The following is a 15,847-nucleotide window of genomic DNA, read 5'->3' on the forward strand; positions in this document are numbered from 1 at the left end:
TATAAGTGGGGTGTGGGGGGGGGGGGGGGATAGGCTTTAGATTGGGTTGAGTATTGCTCACCCCTACTATTAAGCATGATAATAAAAAGGGGAAGTCAATAAATGGAAGAAGGTTATAATATCGGTATTATACTTTCTCAATCACAATACAGTTAGTTGCCTTTCATGCTGGAATCCAGGCATTAATTCAGGACATAATGTCAAGAAGGCATAACTAAGAGAACCAATAAGCCAAGTATTTGTCTGGTGCAGAAAATTTTCATAATGTCAACATAATATTTCTCATACAGCATATTCAACATATTGACAAGAGAAATAGTAATTAAACAGCAAAGGTAAAGATAAACCAGCCTTCTTGTTGGATGGGAACAATTGTACCTATGTGCTCATCATCATTTCCCACTGAAATTTATAAGATTATTTCACATAAATATGAGATGAAACGATAGAAATTGATGAAAATGCAATTTAAATTTCACTTACGTGTTCATCATTAAAGTTATGTTGTCTCCTTTAAGAAGGATCCTCCCTAATCAAAACAATAACATCGTTCAGAATATGCACCAGTAGCAAAGACAAATAGAATAAAATTTGAGAAACCTATCTTTTACCTAATGTCTTTCTGCTCTTCTTCTTCACATTTACTTCTTCAGCGTCATCCAAAACCAAATTCATGTACTCATCAAAACCCTGTTAAAAAACAGAAATAATTCCACAAGATCTTTAACCATCTACTCAAATATCCAAATACATCTTTTTTCTGTCAGTTTGAAATACAAATTTTCTTTCAAGTGGTATTAAAGCTAGGCACAAAGTTACAAACAACTCTAGTTCTGCCTCCATACAATGATCAACGCAAATTCTGGATCATCTAGTCCAGAGATTAACCCTATATTAATCCCTCCCATATCAACAAACAAAACAACTGATCCCAAAAACTAATTCACACACATTCAGAACAGTAGTGTCACATATATCAAAGTCTTAGGAAGTGTCCTTCGAAAGGCTAGAGTCTTTTCATCTTTTGAGGATAGGAACAATAAAAAGTCACGAAAAAATGTATTGTACACTGTCAATGTACACCAATTTTACACGGACAATTAATAAGAACCATTGATTTTGTCATCTCACACACGACTGTAACTATCATCATAAAATAATCACAGATTCAAAACAGCTCATATAGGCGGTCAATTAAATAACTACACAATCAATGACTCGTCGTCAATGTAAAACTGTTTACACTGACTATGCATGTCCATTAAACTCAAAGTATATAGTCTAAAGTTTAGGAGTGAAACTTTACAAGCTAGTACTACTAGTACTATTTTGAATGTTGGCAAACATGAAACCGAACATGAAAATGGTATTGTTACATAGATACTTATTGCACGACACAATACACAATTCATTCATAGGTTTGTTAAAATTGTTAGTACATAGTAATTATTTACAACAAACAACAAAGTTGAAAGACAATTCAAGGCATAAAAATCCTAAGTAAAGGCTTTTTCATTCTTCACAAAATCATTTCAAAGTTAGCTTATCTTAAAAAATAAAAATTGAAAAATAAAACTCACAATGATTCTTCCTTCAATCCTCAAATCCTTTTGCTCAAAGAGCCAAATCTGAATGCGCGCTTTCTGCAAAAATTAAAATCAGACAAAGAAAACCAAGTTAGATAAAAAAAATTAAAAAAACGGAAATTAGGGATTAGGGAAAGCGTAGAAGGAAGAACTTACACTTTGAAGAAACCTAAAGATCAAGTTAATGGGTTGGGTCATGACCCTCTGAACTTTAGTGCTAGCCATGGCAGCTGAATTGCTTCTGATCGGCGCCGATTCTGGGTTTCCGGTAGCCTGATGTTGGTTTTTAGGGTTTTGGTATTTTTGTTCAAAGGGTTTTGCTTACAATGAATGAATATGGAAATTTTTTAGTTTGGTACCCCTAAAAATTATACATTTACCCCACATTTTAGTCAAAACCCTACTTTTATCTTCTTTTTTTTTTAAAGAAAATAGACACTAGGTTATTGTTATTGTTATTTTTATTTCTCAGAAACTTCTTAAAATTTAATCCAGACAGGATTTTTTTATTAATTCAAAGAGAATTAAAATTAGAAGAAAAACAATTAAAAATTAGGGAACTTTTAATAATAGAAAGGGGTCGGAGGAGTAACTTTTGTTAATGTTTTATAATGGTGAAATTGTCATTGGTCTTTTGGTTAATTAATGGTCTATTGTATTTTAACAAATGAATAGTATTTATTAACAATACATTTTTTAATATATTTTTTTGATTGGTTAAAATTTATATAAATTTCACCAAATCGTGTGAACCTGATATGAATTTGAAGAGACTTGTGAATTTTAAGAAATAAAAAATAGTATATTGAAAGTTGTAAATCAAAAAGTGTGTTTCTTATATTATTCTTTAATACATTGAGGTTTAGTGCAAAATTTATACTTTGATATGGTGGTAGTTGGAGAAATACTTGTTTCTAATGAATTGAATGATATGAGTAAATTATTTATCTTTTAATTTTTTCATTTATGTATGTGTGTCCAAATTATGTGTCCATATAAAGCCTTGCTCGGTGATAGTTGTTGTAGATATCAACTTTTAAACTACTAACAAAAGTCAAAATACTCAAAGATCACAAGAGTCTTTTGAGTGTACATATTTACTCAAAATCTGAAGACTTTAGGTATATGAGTCTCTTCTCTTATATATTCAATATTTATTATGTTTTTAGTTGATGTGAGACTGAATCGCTCAATTTAAACTCAACAATCTATTTTTCAAGTGTGACTTTCTCACATCCTATATTTGCATTGTTGTTATTACCAATGAGACGTGTCTCCTAACTACATATATAAGACTTTCGATACAAGGATCCACAAGAGATTGAACAACACATCTCAACTTAAAACATTAAGATATTAGATATATGAGTCATCATTCTTATTTATCTAACATTTATCTAATTCTAAATTAATACTGAATTTAATCAGTTACACTTAAACTTAACATATCCAAAATTTGTAAACATGTGTATACTTTCAATATTGAAGTCAATTATTTTCCATTTAAATTTTAAAGTAAATTAAGCAAAGTCTTCCCGAAGTCAATAGTTTGCTACATGCTAGTATTTTTCAATTCATTTTTCTTTATCAAATAAAATTTAAAAAACGAAACAATAATAAAGATGAGAGAAACCAGTTATGAATGTTTTTCTACATTTTCCTTATAAATGTAGACAATATGCAAGAAGAAACGAGTTATGAATTTGGTTATTATCATCAACCATTTCTCTTTTATTTTTCATATTTGATATCATACATCTCTTCTATAATACATAAGAGTAAATGTAGGAAATATTTTTTCAACAACTACTATTGAAAGAGAGATCTATTGTGTTGTGTAAATCATATTAAAAATTTCAAAATATTTTAAAGGAAATTTGTTACTCATTCCATTTTGTATCCAATATTATATATTGGTGGAAGTGAATCGAAATTAACATGGTATATATTTTTAAATTTCTATATGCAATACTAATAATTATAATCTTTATTATTATCTCATTCTTTGGCAGCACCCCCACAGCACAATAGAAAATTTTAAAATGCACAATCTGAATGCTAACATAGATGAACTAGAAAAAAATAAAATTTATTATTGATTAAAATTTTACTAGTAATGGTACACTTTTTTTTTTTTTGAACGGTTGATTTAGATTTCACAGCTTTAACAACCATTTAGTAAAGTTTTATTATGGATGATCTTGCCCACTAGTTTTGGAAGTGGGATGTTTCATTGACCACTAGACAGACGTTCCAGCTCTATGGTGTTGCCTTAAAAAATAGTTGTGAACGTTATCAAAAATACAATCTCAAGTATTGATAGGTGTGTTGATCACAACATAAATATGTTTGCTACAATGATATTTGGATAAATGAAAATTAATTATGTCAACAAAATAACTTAAATTATATGAAAATGAAGATTAACATTGCATTTCTTTTGTGAGGATGAACATCGCACATTCCCTTCATTTTATTTTGTTTTTATTTTTTTATAAAATAATTAATAAAGTTTTATATTTATTTTACTAAAAGTTTTGTGGGATTATCCAAATCAACTAGCAAAAATTCTAAAAGGTCAATGTAGATAATGGTTCATCGTTATAATAGTCACATTAATTTTTTTTGTCAAAAATTCTAAAAAATCGAGGTAGATAATATTTTAAAAGTTAGATTATATATATATATATATATATATTACAAAATTTTATAATGTAGAACTGAATTATTTAATTAAATTTTCAACATTTTATTTTAACAAAAAATATTGTAATTTTATTTACTATATTATCACTCTTAAATACTAACTTCCTCCGCTGCCGGAAGAAGAGTGTGATTTTGATGAACATGTTTTGTTTGTTTTGTAATGGCGGTGCGGCGGCAGAGTGGACGGAAAGATAGCGGGGCGGTGGCAGAAGAGTTGACGGCAAAGGTTTTGATAGTCGAAGCTTTCATTTTGGCGAAGTAAAGAACAATAAAGAGTGCTACGTGGCACTTTTTGCAGTGTCCGATTAATCGAACGGGCACAAGCGGTAAAAAATATCCTGTCTTTCCTGATACTAGAAATAGAATAGTCCAACAAATGGAAAACTGCACTTTTATTTTAAAAGAGGAAATACTATGTTTTTTCTTTACACAAATTCATTTTGTTAAAATATCTTTTTTTTAACATTTTTTAATTAACTTTAAAATAAATTTGATACCTATTTTTAAACAGTAATCTATATAATATACTCATAGAGAATACTATATAAATTATTCTTATTATATATATATATATAGATTAGCATTATTTGTTAATAATATATATTTTAAAAAATACGAAAATTTAATTTTTTTTTCGACATCTGTTAATGGTACAACTTTTTTTACAATAAAAAAAATGAAACTGTTCATTTTTCAATTAAAATTTTAAATAAACATCAAAATTGAAGAGAAATTATTTTTCCTTGGAGTGATAATGGGGTTGTATTATCTATATAATATAATTACTATTAATAATTCATTAAGTGGATCAAATTGAACACACTTGATTGAAATGAATTGCTTGATTTGCTTCATATTAGTCCTTCAGCCTTTGACTTTATTTTTTTTATTTTTGTTACTTTGAATTTTGAATTCCATCAAGAATTTACCACCATTTTATTATTAATTTTTATTGTTTTATAGTCTTTTTGAATGGTTTATTGTTCTCAATTAAAAAGGCTCTCATATTTCCAAAATTTCTTTCTATACAATTTTTTGAATTGCTATAAATATAAAATATAGATTTTATATTACTTATTTTGGTTGAATATCAACGTGATTTAATTTTATTTTTATTTTTAAAAAGGTTGTGATTCAATTTTTTTTGAAGAGAATGTGTGTATTATCTATAAATAATAAGAATTATGTGATGTGCTTCTTTACATTTCATTGAAATAGTTACTAACCTCGTTGTATATTATTTATGTTGTTACTTTGAAGTTTAAATTTGTGATTATAAAAGTTATAGTTTATCTATTCCCTCAACATTTTCTTTTTGCCATAATCAATATTAGTATATAATTTATTGCTGATTTTATTGCTTTATTTATATTCAACTTTTTAGTGGTGTTGAAGATCACATAGATGCAAGTATTTTATTGTACAAGATTGTGTGTGAAAATTTATGGATATGTGAAAGAAAAATGTAAAGACATAAATTTTATGCAATTTTTTCTTTAATAATTTTCATTATTATTGTTTTATTATCCATTAAAAATAGCAACCATAATACTACTTTGTTAATGGATGTTGAACAAGTGTGACTCAAATTTATTTCAATAGTTGAACAAGTGTGATACATATACTTAATGTATCGAAACATTTCTATTGTTGTATATTGAAAAAGGTAAATTAAAACATAATTGCTGATTATTAATTCTAAATGACCTAAATAAATATCGTTAGTGATGATGAGACAAAAGCAATTGTAGAGCTGACTATTTAACCAAATTTTTAATATTTTATTTTATTCAATATTATGCTTTTATTACTATATTGTCATTAATGATTGCTAACTTTTCCGTTTCTTTTCATTTTGTAAAAATATTGAAATTCAAAACCAAAATATATTTTAGGTGTTTCTATAATTTAATTTTTAAAATCAATAAATAGAAACAATTTTGAAAAACACTTTTTAAAAATTGAGTGACCAAACAATTTTTTTCAATTTTAAATTTTTAAAAAACTGAAAAACTGTTTTTCTAGAAGGAAAACATGCAGGTCCTAATTCTTTAGAATATAAAAGATGCGGAAAAGATTTTACTATAAAAAATTATTTTTGGATATATATCACTTATAAGTTGACATTATTTGATATCATCATATATGCTATTTGTTTTTTTTAGATAAAATAATACAAGGATGTAACGATAAACATTGCAAGAACCAAAAGACATAGATAGATACATAACTTTTGGACAACCAAGATCTCTCTCAAAAAGAGATAAGGCCCTTTTCGTCCTAGAATAATGTTTCTTTGTATATGTTACTTCCACCCTCTACACCTTTCAACTACACCTCCACCATTTTTTAAATGACAAAAATGCGCTTCCTCTAATTTTAACTCACATTGCCTTTCATACAAGTTGTTTAAACATCCAAACACCAAGAGGCCTTTTAGTTCATTCTTAATGAGGAGGTCTCATAGAATGTGGTAAGGTGTTTAACTTATTTTTATATTAGGTTTGGAAAAAGACACCGTCAACCATTAGAATCTAACACAAGTGGTTGCTACGAAGTAAGCATAAGTGTTAAAAATTTAAGAATAACAAATTCAATTCCTACTAAAATACACTCAAAATGCCAATAAAAGAAAGCGAATATTTAATACTATATTCGTAGAAACTTAAAGTAAGTGTGATACCAAAGAAATAATTTAATAGCACCATAAACAATATACTAAATATGCAACCATCGCTTAATCATTTCCACATATAGATTTAGATTGGCATTACTGGCAATTGCATACAAATAATTTGCCAAAGCATTGCTATTATTTCCTCATTGAAATTGTTTTGTTCAACAACAAAAGTGTCCCATCTATTGACATAACATATAATTACACCACAAAGAAATGCAAAAGGATTAAAAAAATAAAAGGAGAAAGCTTTTCATTTCAACTTCAACAACCTTTCACTACCAAAAGAGAGAGGAAAATAAATATAATGAAGAAAACAAAGAGAATGAATCAATATTTAGAGCACAAAGGATAATAATAATACAAATATATATATATATATATATATATATATATATATATGCAATGAGTCAAAGGATATACAACATGTCAGCCAAAATTATTCCCCAAGAATTTTATGAAGCTATTTGTTTGGCTAGGTCAACTCCATGATGGTGATGATGGTTTATAGACAAAATCTTGGGAATTTGTAGAACCATAGTTCAAATCAAGGTTATGGAGTTGTTCCATCAACTGCGAACGCCTTTTCTTGAAAAAATCGAGACGGGTCGTTAACTCTACTAATGTTGAAGATGCTACAGATGGATGTCTTGTATAATCTGTCACCTGAAACCAATGAACAAATGATTCTATGTTAGTTCCTAATAATTGGAAGCAAACATGCTGCACTATTTATAAATTGTTTTATAGTTTATGGATTTGACTTAGCCATTTGAAGTATAATATGACTAAAATCTTATTCCATCGAGATTACTCCACTTCTCGAATTAACGATATTGTCTAAGAATCAATACTTAGGATTTAGGACTTGATTAAAAAAATTACAATTTTTTTATGCAACCACCTATTTCAAAATTTTCAAATAATTCAGAGACTTTAAGAATAATTAATTTTTTAACTTAGATTTTTAACAAGACCAACTATAAGGCGCACTCAATAAATTTAATTCTTACCTCTGCTGCCCTTGAGGTAGAAGGCAATGAACCAGAATCAACAATGCCAAGTTCATCTACCGATAAGCTTGTCGATGCCTCGGTGCTTTTTGAATCACAAGGACAAATAACTAACAAATACTAATGATTGTTAGTACCTTGCTCATATTCTTGAACTCTCCGGTCTACTTCCTCAACGTCTGCAGACTGCCTTAGTATTCCTTCAACTTTAGTTCCTGCAAAAACATGCCTCATGCACTTAACCATGTTTACCCATTGCAGCATGTCTTAGCAACATGGTATGAAAGACACTCAAACTTTTAATGTCTTGAGTGTTATTTGCGGCATTAGCGACGGCAAGAAGCTGAGCTGAACTATCACCACTACCATCAAATTCATCCTCCAGTTCACATTCTCCGACTAAGAGAGGCGGCCGTAAAAGTAAGGGAGCCATGCAAGCAGCAACAGCAGAAGCAGTCATCCTATTCTCATTACAATGAGAAGCAAATGTGTGCACTACACACTAACAGACTATGAAGATGAATACAAATCCTAATAATTTTTTTTAAAGAAATTTTTATTTTAATAAAAAATAATTTATCAATTTTTGGATTCACATCTAATAGTCACGCGTGTGTTATATAAACAGAGTGTCTCCCTAGGAGAGTGAAAAGATTCACATTCTTAACATTCATATCTATAATAACACGAGAAAAAGTAATGGATTATATTTTCTTCCAAACCATCAACAAATGCACGATCTATTTCCCACAATCGTGAGTAGAGTCTCGTCATGGTGCAATAAAAATTTATGACATAATAAATCATATCATTAGGATAACTACTCTAAACTAGTAGAAAGTAAAAGTCATGCTAATTAAATATATTTTTATCATCAATTCATGTATTCAAATTAGATAATGAATAAGCACTCACTTGATAAGTTAGACAATGAATGACAAATTAATTGATTCACTGAATTTTTAAATTATAAAAATTAAATCATGGTTAAATTAGAAAATAAACAAATCAACCAATTCAACAATTTGACACTTAATTATGTTGTTAACTATAATTAGACTACTTTAAGGAAATGTTTCAGAAAATGTAAAAATAAAAAAAAATTATAGTAGTGCTTTCAGTTATACATTTTATGCATAAAAACGGTTTCTATGTTGTGGGATACAAAAAAATTGCAACAAATTCAAATCATTTACTCAATATTAGTCTTTTCTGACTCTATTTAGTTTCTTATTTTATTGTGGATTTAAATCTTTTTTTTTATAATTTCTTTTATCAAGCATAGCTTAAATGAGATAATTCATATACATTACATTTTGAAGAAAACATAAATAGCTTCTTCATTGACCACTTGACAACATAAATGTGTTTGCTACAATGATATTCGTTCTTCATTGACCACTTGCCAACATAAAGTGTTTGCTACAATGATATTGGGGTAAATGAAAAATTAATTATGTTAGCAAAATAGCTTAAACTATATGAGAATGAAAATTAACATTGCAATATTCTGTGAGCATGTTAGGTTGGTAGATCACCAATTTCCGTATTTCAACCATGTGAATTAAGTTGACTGTAAATTTCTGCAATTGTTTGAATCTTAATGGCCACATTAGCTTCAATAAATGCAATCTCCTCTGCCACAGCCTACATATTTATATAAGTATATTTCGTAAGATTATGCAATACTACGAAAACAATTAAAAAGACAAAAAAGAAAATTCACAAAAAAAAAAAAAGACCTCAGAATCCATGCCACGTGAATTGGAAAGTAGATCCTTATTAGCTTGCAACTGATCTAGCAACCTTAAAAGCTTCATATATTGAAAAAACAGTTAGATTTAAAATGTCTAAAAATCACATACCGTGTTTTTAAACAGACGGCAAAGTGCCATTTCAAATTGACGAATAGGTAAATATAGTAATAACAACTACATCTTGTTCATGTGCCAACCGCTGCTCCTGCAAAATTGCATTGCCTCTAGCCTAAAATGAAAACAAGACCAACTCCATTAAAGACAAAACATCAACATAATGTTAAATGCCATATAATAAGCTAGAAAAATAAACGTACCTCCGTGATTGAAATACCTAGCATCTGAGTAGCAAGTCTGCAAAAACAAAAAGTATTATGTCTACATTTTCTGAACGTAAAAATACTAAGTGAAAAAAAAATGCATGGAGAAAATCGCATAATGTAAAGAGCTATCCTAGAATATTATTTCTCTACTCTATCAAGGATCACATTCTACTGAGAAAAAGATGAGTTCAAAGCTAAGAATCTTACTCATTTGCTCTAGAAGATTCAACTAAATCCACGGACGGCGACTTCCTCGGCTGTTTAAATCAGAAAAAATTATCAGCTGGTAATGTCTCACAACAGGTTTCATGCAACAAACTTTTCAAACAAAAAAAATAAAATCTAGTAACAGAACATATTTTATATTCACAATGAGAGTTTATGTCTCCTGCAAAGTTGTTAGAAAGTAAATGGTCAAAAAATTAATGGACTCATTTTACTCCTTCCCCAGAATTTCAACCATTTAGAACGGAGGCTTCTTCTACTAGCTTTATCAGTTTGCTTTACAGAACCTGGTTCAATCACAGGTTCAATCACAGCCACTGCATCACTGTATCTGTTTTCGTTCACATGGGTCCCGTTGTTTTCAACCTGAGAATCGGCTGAAATAGAACGTCTCTGTGTATTTTCTAACTGAAACAGCAGATAGAAATAAAACTAGGCTCTAGAATTGAGTAAATAAATGAAAAGTACTTGTTTTAAAATCACCAAAAGTCAGCAAATAACAATTAATAAAAAAGGAAAGAATAAAGGAAGATTGAGATTCATGCATCAAATACATTCTCATATTCCTCCAACAAAGTGGTAATAATTTCAATAACATTCCAATGTGTAAGATACTTCAGTGAATACGTAGTTGGATTATGGAAAGTAAAAACATTCTAATTTATCACAAATACATACCAATCGGAAAAATTTCTGTTGAAGGAACTGACCAAGAGCAATAATCTTCAGTAAAAAACCAGCTATAGTAGGCCAGAAACCACTGCACAGTATGATCCATCATTAGCTAATGGCATACTAACATACTTAAACACAACATTAAAGTTTCTTTAAAATTCCACTAAACCTACCTCGACAGTAAGAAGAACCCATAACCCTCCATAATCATGCCCCAAAAAGGCCATCCCACAATGACAACCAAGAAGAGCCCGATAGCATAGAAGATTATTCCCTTGAAGAAAAGTAAAAAGTAAGTGATGATATTCCATGAAAAGGGTACAAAGTGAAAGAGACAGTAAATTGAAAACAAAATTACCTTAAAATTACTTGGTTTCATTAACAATGACATAGTGGAATTCAGTCCAATGATTAAGGGAACTCCACAAATAAAGAGGGCCTTATTTGAGCAACATAGAGACAGCAAAGCATTAAAACAGAGCATTAAAACCAAAATATAACTTAAGCAAAAATTTATCAAAAACTTATCATATAATGAAGCATACATTTCCCATGGCAGCCAATATCTTGCTGAAGATAATCCCAAGTAAAGAGAAAAGTATGCCAACGCCAGTTAATCCTAATCCATACTCTGTAATGCATGTCAATCATATACGTTAAGTAGGCAAACAAGATTTCATTTTTATAAAATTCCATGTAAGCAATAAAGAAAGTAGATTACTCATACAATGCTGATAAAGTAACATATTCCACTTACTTTCATGATCAGTCGTATCAAAGAAATCCATTTTAGCAGCTTAACTGTGGCAAAAAGAATCAAACTCTTGTTAATACATAAATGAGAATTCTTTTTCTTAAGAGAGATGTATGGATATAGCTCTAAAGGTTGAAGGTGCTATAAATAAAAAGAAGTCACAACCATGCAAATCAATAAAATTGCAAAATCCGATAATTCAAGAGCAAGTAATTATTATATATAATCAACATGTTAGTTACAAATTGCTTACAGATTTTGTTTATTAATAGAATAAACTACTCACAAATATTTCCTATCAGTATTACAGACGACTCCGATGGGTGATCGATTGGGAGACGGTCACCGTATCTTGACATTGGGAAAATGTGAAGGGGTGCCCTTGGTGTTGGGAAATATCACAATTACTGTTGAAGCTTATTTGTTGGGTTTTACTGGAGCTGATTTGATTTTAGGTGTGGTGTGGTTGGAAACCTTGGGAAAGGTCACTATGGATTGGAAGGAGATGTCCATGGTATTCAATCATGGAGGGCCTCCAGTTCACTTGCAAGGCCTGTCTACAAAGGGCAGGGCAGCAACTCTGCAAAGCGTGATCAGGAATGATAGAGAAGCTGATGGTGGGGGATGGTCTACCTCTATGGAGGTTGGTGGAGGACAAATACATAGGGGGCAATCCGAAGATTTACAGCAAGTGTTGAGTCAATATGCTGCAGTGTTTAAGGAGATCGAAGGCCTTCCTCCTCTGAGGAACACTTCGCATGTCATTTTTTTACAGCATGGTGCGGGACCGATCAGTGTGAGACCTTACAGGTATCCACACTACCAAAAAGATGAGATAGAGAAGCAAATTAACACACTGCTCCAAAAAGGGGTAATTCGCAACAACACTAGTTCTTTCTCTAGTCCGGTCATTTTAGTAAAAAAGAAGGATAGTTTGTGGCGTATGTGTGTCGACTATCGTGGTTTAAACAAGGTTACTATACCAGATAAATACCCAATTCCAGTAGTAGATGATACTGGATGAGTTGTTTGGCTCGGGGTATTTTTCTAAGTTAGATTTGAAATCTGGGTAACATCAAATTCGCATGAAGGAGGACGATATTCCCAAAACTGCCTTTCGTACCCACGAAGGCCATTACGAATTCTTGATAATGTCTTTTGGATTGACCAACGCTCCGGCTACATTCCAATATGTGATGAATGCAATATTCAAAGCCTTTATTACATAAGTTTGTCTTGGTTTTCTTTGACGACATCTTAGGATATAGTGTTGATTGGCAAACACATATCAAACACTTGGAGCAGGTTTTGAAGGTGCTGCACCAACACCAATTTGTGGTGAACAAATAGAAATGTGCTTTTGGGCAGCGACAGGTGGAATATTTGGGCCATGTAATTTCAGAGCAAGGTGTGACAGTTGACCCCTCGAAGGTAACTAGTGTAATTAATTGGCCTACTCCAAGAAATGTGAAAGGGGTACGTGGATTCCTTGGATTGCCAGTTATTATTGCAAATTCATTGCCAACTATGGTAAAATTGCATGACCTCTCACAGAGCTAACCAAGAAATATGGTTTTGTGTGAAAGGCAGCTGCTGAGACTGCATTTGAGCAACTGAATGTAGCTGTCACTTCTGCACCAGTTTTAGCACTTCCAAATTTTGAACTTCCTTTTGAAATTGAATGTGATGCCACTGGAAAAGGGGTCCGTGCTGTGCTGTACAATTAAAGCATCCTATTGCATATTTTAGTAAAGCTTTTTCTGCCAACAAGCTGTCCAATTCAGCCTATGGCAAGGAACTCATGGCACTAGTGTTGGCCATTCAACATTGGCATCATTATTTGTTGGGTAGGAAGTTTGTTGTTTACTCTGACCAAAAAAGCTTGAGGCATTTGATTCAACAACGGATCACTACGGCCATCACAACAAAATTGTTGGGCTTTGATTTTGAAGTAGTATATAAGGTAGGCGTGGAGAACAAGGCTGCGGACGCCTTATCTAGGTAGCATGAGGACTGTGAAGTTAAAACAATGTTGTCTTACCCAATTTGGCAGCAAGGGGGACAGTTGCAGCAAGAGGTGCTCCAGCATCCAGTGTTAAAGAGAATTACTAAGGCTATCCGAAACTATCCGAGATCTAAACCAGGATATGTTTTGAGAGTAGGTATCCTTTTTTACAAGGACAGATTGGTGATTCCTGCTTATTCACCACTTATTGAGGAGTTATTGAAGGAATTCCATTCTTCTCCTAATGGGGGACACCTGGGGTTTCTTCGTACATATAGGAGGATGGCGGGAACGTTGTATTGGCATGGTATGATGAAGAGGGTGCAGGAATTTGTCAATGCTTGTGATACTTGTCAACGTCAGAAATATGATGCAACCACTCCAAGCGGCTTGCTGCAGCCACTTCCCATTCCAGTGTTGATTTGGAGTGAAATCTCGATGGATTTCATTACTAGCCTGTCGAAGAGTAATGGTTATGAAGCTATTTTGGTGGTGGTGGATCGGCCATCTAAGTATAGTCATTTTATTCCTCTTAAACATCCATTCACAGCCCGTTCCATTGCAACTATTTTTGTGAAGGAAGTGATACGGTTACATGGCATTCCGGAGTTGATTCTTAGCGACCGCGACCCGTTGTTTGTGAGTATTTTCTGGAAGAAGTTGTTTAAATTGTTGGGGACAGTGTTGAAGATGTCATCAGCTTATCATCCCCAAACGAACGGACAAACAGAGGTGATTAATCGTTGTTTGGAGGATATCTGCGTTGTTTTGTGGCTGACCAACCTAAGTCTTGGTCTCACTGGGTTACATGGGCAGAACTGTGGTACAACACCACTTTTCATGTGTTCACTGGTTTCACACCATTTGAGGTGGTGTATGGCAGGAAACCACCAGTGTTGGTGCATTACCTTGAGGGAGAAACAAGGGTGGAGGCGGTGGCACAAGAGCTCAGAGATCAAGATGAAGCACTGCGTCAATTAAAGTATAACCTCACAAAGACTCATGAGTACATGAAATATTATGCGGATAAGAAGAGAAAGGATGTGCAGTTTGCTGTTGGAGATTGAGTTTTCCTCAAATTAAGACCCCACAGCGAACAGTAAGTGGTTCGGAGGATCCATCACAAGCTGGCTCCTCGTTTTTTTGGACCATATCAAGTGGTTCAACGAGTTGGAGAAGTTTCTTACAAGCTGCAATTGCCTAAGAATTCCAAAATCCATCCCATATTCCATGTCTCACAATTGCAATACAATATCAAAAAATGAAAAAAGAACTAAAACCAGAGATGATCATACGACATTTGCAATACAATATCAAAAAAATGCTAAGATCATGCTGCACTAAATCAAAATATATTATTTGATCGAACATTTTTAAGTGTGGTGCACATCTCATAAAACTACATTTTATGAGATTAATTAAACAGAACCAACATTCTTGAAAATGAGTGTTATAAAATACACAGTGACTGAATGAGTTAGCAAACACCATCCTCAGAATTACTAGGGATAGAATAATAGAGTAGAAATGAGAAATGCCACTCGATACCTTCCGGAAGCTGAGGGGCTTTCTCGATTATTTCCTGAACGTAATTTAGGGTTTCTGGAAATTTTGGGAGAATAATAGAAGAGATGGGGAAATCTGAACATGCTTTTGAAGGTGTTACCAATAATGAAGATGAAAATAGAAACTAGTTCTACTTTTGGGATAATGAGTTTGATCATTGTGTTCAAACAATTTGTTAAATAAGGAAAAAGAAAGATCATTGTGTTCAAACAATTTGTTAAATAAGGAAAAAGAAAGAAAGAGACCCAAAACAAACTCTCAACTCTCAACTCTCAACTCTCAACACACACAAACCTTGAGTCTCAAGGAAACAGAATGACGGCGTGAAATGCAGTGTGCCTTTCTCTCACTCATTCTGCATTTCATCAATCCAATCCAATGGTCTATAACTTGCCACTTTTTTCACTTTCTCCAGCGTCCGATTCATCTATCGGCGTACAAGCGGTGAAAAACACCTTGTCTTTTCTGCGCTAACGTCATGGAATCCGTTTCCGAGTTTGACCCATAACAACTGACTGATACTAGAAATAGAATAGTCCAACAAAATGGAAAACTGCACT

At 31.9% G+C, this 15,847-nt stretch overlaps 3 protein-coding genes and 1 long non-coding RNA gene across 5 annotated transcripts; 1 reads left to right on the forward strand and 3 right to left on the reverse strand.

Annotated features, from left to right (window-relative positions):
• Positions 1-103: 103 nt before the first annotated feature.
• Positions 104-1,932, reverse strand: LOC101500173 (uncharacterized). Its single transcript, XM_004491168.4, has 5 exons — positions 1,743-1,932; positions 1,581-1,643; positions 612-690; positions 484-529; positions 104-402 (listed from the first exon to the last, which is right to left on the reverse strand). Exons 1-5 carry the CDS (start codon positions 1,809-1,811, stop codon positions 393-395), a joined length of 267 nt encoding a protein of 88 aa, XP_004491225.1. The 5' UTR covers positions 1,812-1,932; the 3' UTR covers positions 104-392.
• Positions 1,933-7,347: 5,415 nt separating this feature from the next.
• Positions 7,348-8,385, reverse strand: LOC113785509 (uncharacterized). Its single transcript, XR_012162108.1, has 2 exons — positions 7,983-8,385; positions 7,348-7,635 (listed from the first exon to the last, which is right to left on the reverse strand). It is a non-coding gene; the product is annotated as an uncharacterized lncRNA (long non-coding RNA).
• Positions 8,386-9,304: 919 nt separating this feature from the next.
• Positions 9,305-15,784, reverse strand: LOC105851669 (vesicle transport protein GOT1-like). 2 transcript variants are annotated; one of them, XM_073365516.1, is made up of 11 exons: positions 15,582-15,784; positions 11,720-11,763; positions 11,508-11,593; positions 11,321-11,401; positions 11,136-11,236; positions 10,966-11,047; positions 10,270-10,319; positions 10,057-10,093; positions 9,918-9,968; positions 9,725-9,796; positions 9,305-9,629 (listed from the first exon to the last, which is right to left on the reverse strand). In XM_073365516.1, the coding sequence occupies exons 2-11, from the start codon at positions 11,748-11,750 to the stop codon at positions 9,534-9,536; spliced, it is 687 nt and encodes a 228-aa protein (XP_073221617.1). In that variant the 5' UTR covers positions 11,751-11,763; positions 15,582-15,784; the 3' UTR covers positions 9,305-9,533. The 2 variants fall into 2 exon arrangements, with proteins under 2 accessions (XP_073221617.1, XP_012568607.2); XM_012713153.3 differs by lacking the exon at positions 15,582-15,784 and adding an exon at positions 15,270-15,575.
• LOC140919470 (uncharacterized) lies at positions 12,036-14,788 on the forward strand. Its single transcript, XM_073365490.1, has 6 exons — positions 12,036-12,689; positions 13,085-13,147; positions 13,303-13,433; positions 13,568-13,679; positions 13,770-14,563; positions 14,605-14,788. The coding sequence occupies exons 1-6, from the start codon at positions 12,036-12,038 to the stop codon at positions 14,786-14,788; spliced, it is 1,938 nt and encodes a 645-aa protein (XP_073221591.1).
• Positions 15,785-15,847: the final 63 nt, after the last annotated feature.

Source organism: Cicer arietinum, chromosome 2 (assembly GCF_000331145.2).
Source record: "Cicer arietinum cultivar CDC Frontier isolate Library 1 chromosome 2, Cicar.CDCFrontier_v2.0, whole genome shotgun sequence".
NCBI classification, from domain to species: domain Eukaryota; kingdom Viridiplantae; phylum Streptophyta; class Magnoliopsida; order Fabales; family Fabaceae; genus Cicer; species Cicer arietinum.

Coding starts and splice junctions, on each gene's coding strand:
- LOC105851669 (XM_073365516.1), bottom strand. CDS start 11,750: ATGGATTTCTTTGATACGACTGATCATGAAA. Junction 11,048..11,135: donor GGGTTCTTCTTACTGTCGAG/GTAGGTTTAGTG, acceptor CATACTGTGCAG/TGGTTTCTGGCCTACTATAG. Junction 9,630..9,724: donor CACGTGGCATGGATTCTGAG/GTCTTTTTTTTT, acceptor ATAAATATGTAG/GCTGTGGCAGAGGAGATTGC.
- LOC101500173 (XM_004491168.4), bottom strand. CDS start 1,811: ATGGCTAGCACTAAAGTTCAGAGGGTCATGACCCAACCCATTAACTTG. Junction 1,644..1,742: donor TCTTTAGGTTTCTTCAAAGT/GTAAGTTCTTCC, acceptor TAATTTTTGCAG/AAAGCGCGCATTCAGATTTG. Junction 530..611: donor GAAGAGCAGAAAGACATTAG/GTAAAAGATAGG, acceptor TGTTTTGATTAG/GGAGGATCCTTCTTAAAGGA.
- LOC140919470 (XM_073365490.1), top strand. CDS start 12,036: ATGGGTGATCGATTGGGAGACGGTCACCGTATCTTGACATTGGGAAAA. Junction 12,690..13,084: donor ACTATCGTGGTTTAAACAAG/GTTACTATACCA, acceptor GCTTTTGGGCAG/CGACAGGTGGAATATTTGGG. Junction 13,680..13,769: donor ATTTTGAAGTAGTATATAAG/GTAGGCGTGGAG, acceptor CCAATTTGGCAG/CAAGGGGGACAGTTGCAGCA.